Below are 12203 nucleotides of genomic sequence, written 5' to 3' on the forward strand. Positions count from 1 at the left end.
AGATACATGTGTGAGGTTTAAGGTGTTTTTGACAGCACGGGCCAAGTCGAGCTGAACAGAGACTAAACACTTTTGATTGAGGCTATGTTGTGAATGGAGAGAGAAAATGGCTTCACTTTAACGAACCAGTTATCTTTACAAGTGGCATTTTGTAACATCACACATTGATATTTAGGTAGATATAATACTAATCTATTGATTTAAACACAAATCAGAATACTTGTGTATTTTGGGAGCCCGAGCCAAGGCGGACCGAACGCTTGTGGTACTGTGTCTTTGTTGAGAATATGTAGAAAAGAGAGCTTCTCTTTCAGCAAGGTTTTTGCTTCAAATACTACGCTTTGAGACTCTGTGAAGTGATATCTAGGTAGATATAATTATAATCTATGGACATAAACACATTTCAAGATACATGTCTGAGGTTTAAGTTGTTTTTTGACAGCACGGGCCAAGTCGGGCTGAACAGAGACTAAACACTTTTGATTGAGGCTATGTTGAAAAATGAGAGACAAGGGCTTCACTTTAACGGAGCAGTTTTCTTTACATGTTGCATTTGATAACATTACAAAGCGATATTTATGTAGATATAATACCAATCTATTGATTGAAACACATTTCAAGATACGTGTGTTACGTTTAAGTTGCTTTTGACGGCTCGATCCAAGCCGGACCGAACAATTGTGGCCGAGATAATGTTGAGAGTGTGGTGAAGAGGTGGGCATGCTTTAAATACGATAAATAGTGAATTTATGGGGTGGTATGTGATTGAATATAGATGTAAACACATTTTCGGGCCAACGGAAATGTGTATCGGAATTGACTGAAGTATTTATACTTTTTAAATCCCGTTTCGTTTAACGATTCCACTTTTAGACGTAACCTCGGTCAGCCAGTTCACAGGCTTCTCGTCTTCCTGGGTTTTAGCCGATTTACTCGTAATAGAGTTATTATGGTATGCGTTTGTGGCTTCCGATTGATCATTATTATCATGAGTGTATGTTGCATTGATTAATTGTAGGCATGTTTTTCATTAATGGGTTTATTAGCCAATAATAGATTTGGCCCGCCTTGGCCCGGCCCGGCCCCGACTTTTAGGCCATCCCGAGAAAATTCGGATCGGCTGAAAAGTAGGTCATTGCCTGAATAGTTAATGAGACTCATATTTCGGTTTGCATGGAACCCACGCCTCCTCAAGGTTATTATTTCACATACATTCCTACAATTGACTCAGATCCAATATACTCATAGAAACGAATAAGGGAACACTTAAAAGTACAAGTGTTCCTTTATTTATTTCCAGAATTTCACTCAGTGCAATATATACATTGTGACTGACTGACTGACTGAGTTTGGTTTTACGCCGCTTTTAGCAATATTCCAGCAACATCACGGCGGTGGGCTTTACACATTGTACCCATGTGGGGATTCGAACACGGGTCTACGGCGTGACGAGTCAACGCTACATACATTGTGAAGAAAGTACACTAGTACTTTCATGTGTTCCCCTTTTTCGTTTTCATGAGTATATCATGCTAGTTAGCCCTCTGAACGCAGCTGGAAACAAGCAGTCACGTGGCAGCATGGGTGAGTGGTTATTGTGAAAAGTCACATTCAGGAATACTGAAACGACCCTCACCATTGAGGTATCATGATTAGCCATGTTTAGAAGAGGTAGCCATGTATCTGTGTTCCTCCTCTGATACTAACTTGTCTCCTACAGAGCTTCTGTGCTCCATACAAACTGGCGTAAATGTAATGTTTTTGATGATAACAACATAATATGCAATCTTTTGTCTGACCAACATTTTATAACTAATACTGAATATATCCGATACCAAATACGAGGAGATAAAGTGGCACGCCCTATACAAGGATGGTCTCACAACTCAATTAACAATGTCAATATCTGCCTGGATGCAGACCAAACAACGACAAATGACTGAAAAATAACTAAATGTCTACCCAGATTTGAGCCAACTGAGCTAGCGTTACCGACGGGTACGATCCTGTCGAAGTTGCCCGTCCATCTCATCCTAGACATGGTCCTATCGTATGTGCCCATCCATCTCATCCTAGACATGGTCCTATCGTAGGTGCCCATCCATCTCATCCCCGACATGGTCCTGTCATTGGTCGTCGTCTATCTCATCCCAGACATGGTCCTATCGTAGGTGCCAGTCCATCTCATGTCAGACATGGTCCTATCGTAGGTGCCCGTCCATCTCATCCCAGAAACAGTCCTATCGTAGTTGCCCGTACATCTCATCCCAGACATGGTCCTATCGTAGGTGCCCGTCCATCTCATCCCAGACACAGTCCTATCGTAGGTTCCCGTCCATCTCATCTCAGACATGGTCCTATCGTAGGTGCCCGTCCATCTCATCCCAGACACAGTCCTATCGTAGGTGTCCATCCATCTCATCTCAGACATGGTCTGTGGGAACGAAGCGTGGAGAAACAGACTTCCATGACAGGACAGTAATGGAATGCCGCCTCAAAGCACATCACCAAGTACAAACGTGGTGGGACGTTTCCCGCACCGTCACGTTACGTCTCTAGTTTGCACACATGATAGAGAATGATCTCGAGCAATGCCGTTCAAATTAACCTTCACGTGGATTAGTTGTGTTCACGTCCAAAACTGAGGACTGATGTGATGGAGACGTTCCTGAAACGTTCCCAGAGACGCTTGTGGACCGTTGCGCGATCATCAAAACTGGAACCCGGACTCATCTTGGAAGCGAGAAGAAAGACAACACAGTTAGGAAAACAACACCCAAAGCAGATGAGAAATTGGACAATTCAGGATCATTCAGATAAACTTCACTACGAAGCGGGCGAGAAAAGAAAAAAACACACATTCATACAACCGGAACTGCCACGCAGACAGGATTGTAAGCAGGGCTAACATTTTTCCAAAACGAATCCATATTTAGAAAACAACATCGACAAAACAAGTGTTAGTTACTTCAGGAGTACACAACTTCCCATGTGTTTGAACTCGATTTCGCTATGACCTCGTCCAGCCATACGATCAATACGAGCTAGAGTTATCTTCCCTGAAGCGTCTTCAAGTTGCTACCTGTCCGACAGGGGACTCTGACCTGACATACACTGTCATGCTTGTGGGACCCTCGCTTTGGTAACGAGGACGCTTCTATAAACACTCGCTAGCGACGAGACATCTCAAGGGGATTTCAGCTCAGCACGTTTATAACTATTGTCTATAGTCAGGTAAGGGTGAAATCTACACGAATCTATTTCAGCTTGTTTACCCGAACCTCAGTACATTGATTGTTGTATCTATAAACAACGGTGAGCATAGCAAAGCAATAAACATGCAAAGCGACAGGTGCTTGGTCGTCTCTTAGGTTTTGTCTTTACGATCGAAATCGGAACATGTACAGTTTGGTAGGACGCGTGTACCTCTGGTTGGTTGGCATTGATTACTGTGTATTAATCGACCCAGAGAGGCTTATCAGTGACCCTGCATTAATAATGCAGGGATGTAATTACCTGTACAGCCATCGAGACAGACAATCAGGGATAGAGTGATGGCCGTTTACAATCACAAGTGACAGCTATTCGTGTCTCGATGTTATAAAATCACATTTCATCGTATTTATATATCGAAATAATAATTAGCGAAAATAACATGTATAATAGGTAGTGTTTTACGGAAGCTGTCGTGGACGGAATTAGGATCTAGCATGACAATATAAACGTATCGACCACAGTTGGGACTGCTGTTGTTACAGTTTTATGTATGGCTGATATACGATACGTCCCTTTCAATAGCTCGTCGACGTACTTGTATGTTTAATACACTTGCCTCTGAGCAGGTATGGGTTTTCGAGACTGATTAAAAATGTATTGTCCAAAAATCGAAACAAAATGCTAAATGGCATAAATTTGAATACAACTACGTGAAATAGTCTTGATAGTTGTTAATTGAAAATACTACTCAGTTTGCTTTATGGTAGGATGATATTGGTGACTGCTCAGTTTAATGACACAAGGTGTGGTTATATTAATAATAAAATAATAAGTCATCTTCTATAGCGCACACTTTCCAAACACCAAGTGATTTCTCGCTGCGCTTTATCAGAATCTTATTGTTATTACCCGGATAACCCAAGCTGCTGGAAGGTTATAGTCATATGACTTTATCCAACCGGGTACCAATTTTCTGCTGGGTGAACAGACGCAATTTTGAACAAACTCACTTGCCTAAGGTGAGACCACATGTATCACATGTGCTTCGTTGGGGGGCAGGACTGAAGTCCTAGTAACTCTCAGGAGTTGAGCCAAACAGCTTGATTTGATAAATGATTTATACTAGAATATCGCACTGTGGTCATGAGTGATATGATTTGCATGCTGCAGCAGCTTGTCATACCTGTATGACCAGGGTATTGTCTACCGGGAGACATACTGTTGTATATACCATGTCCAGACAATAACAACTGTGTACATATATAGCAAAGTTCACTGGAAACTAACACACACCTAACACAACAAACACTCCCGAGTCCACTCAATAACACCCTAACCTACAAAGCCTTAGGTATATTTCTGATCAGAACTAGCCTTCCAGGTCGCACATAATCCCACATAAATAAATTGTACCACATAACCCGACAAAATCAAAAACAAAACATAAAAACATACACCAAGCAAACCACCCCGTACTTCAGCTCCCCCTACCACTTCTAGCAAATTTCCAAACTAAGAATTAATACATATTTAATTATGTAACCCTAACGCCCCTCCTCCGGTTGCCACGTCTATCGGTCAAATCAACCCTCTTTTGATCAAACACTGAATGGCCTGGGGGGCCTGTGTGAGAAATACGCACGATGTCGGAAAATGAAAATCTGCATCACTTCTAGCTGTCCCACACATTAAGCCGCGTTATAACGGGAATGCTTTCCAAGCGTCGTTAAGCCAACTCACCAACTCAACATAATAACATTAGAGGGTTTCCTGAAACAGTAATGGCTTCTCTTCAGTTTTACATATAGAAAAGGAATCAAACGTAGTCCATTCCAGAAATCAGAACATCTTCGTGCCACGACCTGTGAACACGAAGCAACAAAACCTAAAATCGGAAATGTTTCTCTGAGGAAGTGTTCGAGATTTTTATTTATAAGAAACATATCTTATTTCGAAAACGAAATATTGTCTCGTCTTTCAAATCTACAACACAATTGCCACCACGATAGATCCGTAGCTATTTGCTAACCTGAAACCAGTATGGTTTGTCTGACCGGTGCATCGAGGGTATACATTAGTTCCTTTCACGCTAGGGTAGCTGCAGTACTCCAGAACCCACAACCGTATCAATAATGTTTGACCGGGACAACACGTCAAACGATCGTGTTGCACGTACACAATGAGCGCTCTAAACTTATCTTCCTATACGGCGTGTGTTCACAATGAGTCAGTAGTTACCAGTCTAAGGGCAGCGGAATACAAGAGAGAGGTCGCATAAACTGCGAGGGGTTGTGTTTGTGTTTTGACGCTCTCGTCTAGGGTGTCGTGTGCATTGCTTTGTGATAATGATTTGTCGTCTGCTTTGCTGTGTCGTCTGCTTTGCTGTGTTTTCTGCTATGGCTTGCCGTCAGTTTCCTGTGTGGCTTTCAACAACCTGATGTTTGCTGTAGTCTGTGGTTTTCTTTGACGCATCGCCTGCTCAACCATATCCCCGCTTCAATTTGTCAGCTCTATGGTGCCGTCTTGGTTCGTTTGTTGTCTTCTGTGACTTTTGTTTGTTGTTTGTTGTCTTGAAGGTTCCTTGTATCCGGTGATTGTAAGAACAGGCGAGATAAAGTAAAGAGGAACTGGCTTTGCCTACCCACGTGTCCTAGCACTGCTTTCATTGATTGGTCCACACTTGATAATCTGTAGGCAGCTCTGAGATATGATGCACCTGCGTGTAACGACTCTCACTCACACACTCACTCACTCACGCCTGCTAGGACGTGAAGTCTATTGTCGTCTGTTTTGTCAGCATTGTCTTCTGTGGGGGTTGTAGTTAACATACCAGTATTGTCATTCCATATTAACTTTCGGGAATACAGAAATGTCTCATCTATCTAAGTTAGTGATCTTGATATAAACTGTCGCTGATAAATATACCCTGGTTCCTTATTTTGAGGATATTTAGGGTAAGTATTGTTTAGACCAAGAGCGGTGGTGGCGTAAGAGCTTTGCAACGGGAGACAAGTCACATTTTCACTCTTCAAATATGCATGTTGCAGAATGGGCTACAGGCAGTGATATCACCACACAGATTGGCATATTGTATGGCATACTGATTTGTTTATTTGGTGAAATAACATCATTACCTTGTCCTTCCCAGTCCGTGGTTTACACTGCTGTACATAAGTGCAGCGTTGGTTCGGCCTTTGACAGCATCTATCTTATACATCAGCTATTTATGACGTATATGTATATATTGTCGTATGTCAGTGACGCATAACATGTCAATTGATGTTTGTCAATGTCGTGTATATTTGAATTGCTGTTTGTCAAAGTCGTGTATATTTGAATTGTTGTTCGTCAATGTCGTGTATATTTGAATTGTTGTTCGTCAATGACGTGTATATGTGAAGTGTTGTTCGTCAGTGTCACGTATATGTGAACTGTTGTCCATGTGAAGTGCCCAATGTCCATATATGAATTGTTGTTCAATGACGTGTATATGTGAAGTGTTGTTCCAGGCAGAAATGTTAACCATATATGTGAACGTTGATATTTGAATTGTTGTTCGTCAACTGTTCAGGATGTCAGGGCAGCAGACCAGCCCTAATGTCGTAACCATATCCCGGATCAACTGTTGTGTTGTCATGTCGTCATGTGAAGTGTTGTTCGTCAGTGTCATGTATATGTGAACTGTTGTTTGTCAATGTCGTGGGCCATGTTAACGTATTCGTCAATGTATATATGTGATATGTGTCAAGTAAATATGTTAACTGTTGTTCGTCAGTGTCGTATATATGTGAACTGTTGTTCGTCATGTGATATTTGAATTGTTGTTCGTCAATGACGTTTCATATGCCAGTGGCAGAAGTTGTTCCAGTCAGTGTCGTAAACGGATGGATAACTGTTGTTCGTCAGTGTCGTGAATATGTGAAGTGTTGTTCGTCAGTGTCGTAAATATGTTAACTGTTGTTCGTCAGTGTCGTAAATATGTGAACTGTTGTTCGTCAGTGTCGTAAATATGTGAACTGTTGTTCGTCAATGACGTTTCAGGATGCCAGTGGCAGAAGACTGTTGTTCCAGGCCAGACAAAATAGGCAGAAACGTCACGGATCCCGGATCAACTGTGTAAGTGTTGTTTGTCAAACCACGATATACGGATCAACTGTGTATGTGTTTGTCAGTGACGATATATGTGAATTCCCGAATGTCAATAACGTATACATGTGAATCGTTTGCCAATATGTATATATGGGACTTGTTGTTTGTCAATGGTGTTACAGAATGCCAGTGACAGAGTGCCAGCCCGACCAGACGAAGGAGACGAAGCAGGCCCGACCCGGGGATATCCAGGTACCTGACTCTGACCTTTACTTGATAACACTGATGACCCGCGATAAACACAAATATTGGTGTATTAAGTTTTTCACGGGTGGTGAACTGAATGTGTATTCACGGGTGGTGAACTCAATGTGTATTCACGGGTAGTGAACACACATGTGTATTCACGGGTGGTGAACTAAATGTGTATTCACGGGTGGTGAACTACATGTGTATTCACGGGTGGTGAACTAAATGTGTATTCACGGGTAGTGAACTACATGTGTATTCACGGGTGGTGAACTACATGTGTATTCACGGGTGGTGAACTAAATGTGTATTCACGGGTGGTGAACTAAATGTGTATTCACGGGTGGTGAACTAAATGTGTATTCACGGGTGGTGAACTAAATGTGTATTCACGGGTGGTGAACTAAATGTATATTAACGGGTAGTGAACTAAATGTGTATTCACGGGTGGTGAACTAAATGTATATTAACGGGTAGTGAACTAAATCTCGGGCGATTTTGCTGAGTTGTCCAGGTGGCCACAAACTGTATGTTGAGCAGTGTGCCTACTGCTGTTGAACCGCGATTGAAGGCACATAGTAACGGTGCTAAACACGTCAGTTTCCTGGTGTGTAACTGAGCAGTGAGTGTACTGTCCACAGGTGGAGCCAGCACAAGGCGAGGCTCTGCTGTTCTTTGTGTATCGGAGTGAGTTTGACCGCCGCGTCAGGAACGCCATTATCAAATTCAGCGGGAGGATCAAGTCTTATGGCGGGAAGATCCTCGGCATCTCCACACATGTGAGCACACAGTTGCAACTCATCCTTCACAGAATAAACATGCCAGTCTTTTGTCAGCAACCAGTTTAACTGAAACCTATTATATTTGACATTACGCTTTCTCCGTAAGTACGGATTCGAGTACTATGGCACTGAATCCCATCCTGCATTCGAACCCACAATCAGTCAGGCACGTACCCGTCAGCACACAAAGTCAGCTACCTAACATCCTTACTCAGCCAACGCAGCTCCCACAAAACTAGAAGTGTGACAAACTGGCAATGAAGATGACGTCTCCAAATGACGGAAGTCCTGATCGGGATGTTATACTTCCGACCTGGGTCATGTTCCAAGCTAGCAGGTGACACTGGCCTGCAGTAGCGGTCAGCTGCCCTTGAGCCAATCAACCATGATCTCAGGCATGAGTGCGTGAATATAGTTTTAGCAATGAAAAAAATGGGCTTGGCGTAGTATAACATATGAGAATGTCTCCATGTTCCACGATGGCACTCTTGATGACAAACCTGAACATATTCAGTTCATGTTGCTAATATACCTTAGCATGTTCCTGTTATGGTTGTTTCATCCCAACACACTGGTTGTTCTTGCTTTGCCTTGTTTCGTAAACCTGGGTCTGGTGGCCAGCTACCACGGAATGGTATCCTAATGTGATAGATATGTGTGCGCAACACACGCACACGCACACACACATACGATCACGTTTTACGCACGGGCATTTCCAGCACGCACGCACACACACAGTATGACTTCACGCATATTACACACACACACACACACACACACATACGATCTGTTGTTGTTTTTAGTCACAATTAGTTTCTTCGTAGGTGACAGTTTCCCGCATATTACTCTACGTTCGTAGGTGACGGTGACGGCTCCAGAGGGACAGTGCCCATGGCTGCGCCGGAGTGACTCTTGTTCAGTGTGACGGCCATTGCCTTCCCCTCACAGCACAAGGCCAGGTTCTGGTTCGTCAGTGAACCGGATGTGAAGCAACACGACTTCCCGCCCATCTCAGATGGCTTCCAAGTATTCTCTGTCCCCATCAGATATATCCCCAAAGTCGGTAAGAGAGGTGACAGGATGACTTCCCGCATATTACTCTACGTTCGTAGGTGACAGTGATGACTTCCCGCATATTACTCTTCGTTCGTAGGTGACGGTGACGGCTCCAGAGGGGAGCCCATGGCTGCGCCGGAGTGACTGGTGTGTGACGGCCATTGCCTTCCCCTCACAGCACAAGGCCAGGTTCTGGTTCGTCAGTGAACCGGATGTGAAGTAACACGACTTCCCGCCCATCTCAGATGGCTTCCAAGTGTTCTCTGTCCCCATCAGATATATCCCCAAAGTCAGGTAGCTGATCGGTATTGTTTCAATCAGAAGCACAGTTATATCCCCGCAAGTTCTAGTGAAAAGAGTAACCTCTACGGGACAGCATTGAAGATAAGCACGTGGTTGATAAGGTTGATAATATGTGACACTCCAAATCAGCTATGTTAGATCCAGGACAGAACGCCCAGATGGCCACAGCTCAAGACAATATTAAGTGATTAACCTGTAGATATAGAGGCAAAACAGTACATCAGTAAATCAGTTTTGAAAGAAAATTGTTCCAAAATATGTTGCAAATGTTGTTTTGTGTCTGTGTTTCCTTTGTGACACGAGCATCCACTCTACGGCCCCTCAGTTAGTAATTGTAGGGGATTTATTCAATATTTTGGGCACAAGTTTTAAACGAAATAATTCTCCACTGATTTTGATGTCCTTAAATAGTCCTTCAATTCCTTCTCTGTGCTCAGTTTCCCGAACACCTGGTGTCATGACTGATTTTCAGTCGTCCTTTCATGTGGGTTTGACAGCTATTGTGTAGATGGAATCTGTTTCCCAGGACAGTCAAGACAGGGTATTCTTTTGCAACGTTTTATGTTTACGCCTAAAGCGATCCCTGATCACCAGATTTCGGGCCGGTGTCCTAGATTTCCCCTTATGGATCTCAACAAACAGTAAACGTCAATGTCAAGTGAAATAACAGTGTTCACTCACTCACTCAGGCCGACAGACGTACTGCTGGACGGAGATCAGCCGCATCAGGAGCAATGGGTCGTACCAGGCGGAGTACGTGGACAAAGTGTCCAACCTGTTCGACAGCAGGGGCGTCAACCATGGCCTGGTCTTCATCAAGGAGAAGGAGGCCTCCCAGCTGGACAGACTGAAAGATTGCTGGATTCAACAGAACGCCCACTTCAGGCTCGACTTGTACAACTCGGAGCAGGAGTACTGGGAGATCTACAACACAGGTTGGTCTTACAGGGAAGACGTTTCGGAAGAGGGTGGTACGGGCTGGTAGGGGATGTGGTTAGAGGGCGCTTAGTGTTACAGAGGACGGGTGTTACAGAGAGGATGTTTCATAAGAGGATGTTTCATAAGAGGGTGTTACAGGGTGTTAGGGGGTGTGGTTACAGAGCTCTTAGTGTTACAGAGGACGGGTGTTACGGAGAGGATGTTTCCGAAGAGGTATGGGGTGGTTCGGGGTAAAAGCGGTTGGGGTTAGAGGCCGCTTAGTGTTAGTGTAACAGAGGACCTGTGTTACAGGGGGGATGTGTCGGAGGAGGGGTGTGGTTAGAGGGCACTTAGTGTTACAGAGGACGGGTGTCACAGGGAGGGAGTTTCGGATGGAACAGGGAGAGGTTGTTAAGGGATGGGGCTACGGGACAGTTGTTGTGGGTGCTATTACGTGGCGGTTGGTGGTTCAGGGAGGTAGGGCGGTGGGGGTAACAAAGAACAGGTGTTATGGGTGTTAGGTGTTACAAATTACGTCTAAGGCGCTGACAAAAACATGAAAAGGTAAACGATCAGTAATATATTCTCTTGGACATTGCACCATTTAATGTCCTTCTTTGTTGACGAATTATACAAAACTCATCCCATACAATTGAAAACATTTTTAAAAAGCTTAAACTTTCTGAAGAATACATAGTGTTGGTCCTTCGCCTGTGTTTTCACTCATTGACTTGTGCGATTTAGAAATGTTGGTGTTATGGTGGACAGAACGTATATTTGGTTTAATGGTGGACAGAACGTATATTTGGTTTAATGGTGGACAGAACGTATATTTGGTTTAATGGCCCCGTCTCCTCTCCCCAGATTCCTTCCAGCAACTGAAGGAGACTCGGGAAGGCCTCAGTGAAACGACTACAGTTCTCTTTACCGTCGACCCCAAGATCTCATAGCCGCCTTCTTAACATATTACACAACTATTTTAACAGTGAGCTTTCATTAGGAAGAAAAACTATGAAATTACATCCTGTATAAAATGACCAGGTCAGCTTTCCTCCGATTTTTTCTTTTGCGCAGAAAACTCGTCAGCATTCACGGCAGCATATTTCAGGAAATAAAAAATATTTCTTGTGATAAATTATAAAATTGATATTCGATTGGTATTCATTGTCGGATATGACCAAACATATATTGATCGCATTGAGACTTTATACACGGTATATTGTAATTGCATATGGTGGGAAACGGCTCTATATCCGTTTTGATGGCCTAATCTTTCAGGGCGCCGTTCCACTAACCGATTTTTTCTAAGATCAATCTTAGCAAGGTACGCCAGTTTTACAATCGTCTTAGCTAAAAGTTACACCCGTTCCACTAACCGATCTTAGGCCGATCGTAGCCGGTCCCGATCTTACGATCCGATCCAAGCTTAGATCGAGACTCTTTCGTGCGAGAGACAGAGGAATTCGAGAATATTTACAGCCGAGATTATAAATAATATACTGAGAACAGGTTTTAAGTCTGGACTTTAAAAATGTCAATTGTGTCAGAGCTTTTAATATGTGCCTGAACCTTGTCAGTCAGAATAAACAA

At 43.3% G+C, this 12203-nt stretch overlaps 1 protein-coding gene across 1 annotated transcript; it reads left to right on the forward strand.

Annotated features, from left to right (window-relative positions):
- Positions 1-7488: 7488 nt before the first annotated feature.
- LOC124253821 lies at positions 7489-12021 on the forward strand. Its single transcript, XM_046687666.1, has 5 exons — positions 7489-7557; positions 8196-8344; positions 9257-9399; positions 10385-10630; positions 11478-12021. Exons 1-5 carry the CDS (start codon positions 7489-7491, stop codon positions 11561-11563), a joined length of 693 nt encoding a protein of 230 aa, XP_046543622.1. The 3' UTR covers positions 11564-12021.
- The last annotated feature ends 182 nt before the right edge of the window (positions 12022-12203 follow it).

The sequence above is a fragment of the Haliotis rubra genome, unplaced genomic scaffold (assembly GCF_003918875.1).
Source record: "Haliotis rubra isolate DU_JTF1 unplaced genomic scaffold, ASM391887v1 Scf555, whole genome shotgun sequence".
NCBI classification, from domain to species: Eukaryota; Metazoa; Mollusca; class Gastropoda; order Lepetellida; family Haliotidae; genus Haliotis; species Haliotis rubra.

Excerpts from the sequence above, each read along its gene's own strand:
- LOC124253821 (XM_046687666.1), top strand. The coding sequence starts at position 7,489 with ATGCCAGTGACAGAGTGCCAGCCCGACCAGACGAAGGAGACGAAGCAG. Across the intron at positions 8,345-9,256 it reads TCCACACATGTGAGCACACA|TGTGACGGCCATTGCCTTCC; the intron begins GTTGCAACTCAT and ends ACTCTTGTTCAG. Across the intron at positions 10,631-11,477 it reads CTGGGAGATCTACAACACAG|ATTCCTTCCAGCAACTGAAG; the intron begins GTTGGTCTTACA and ends TCCTCTCCCCAG.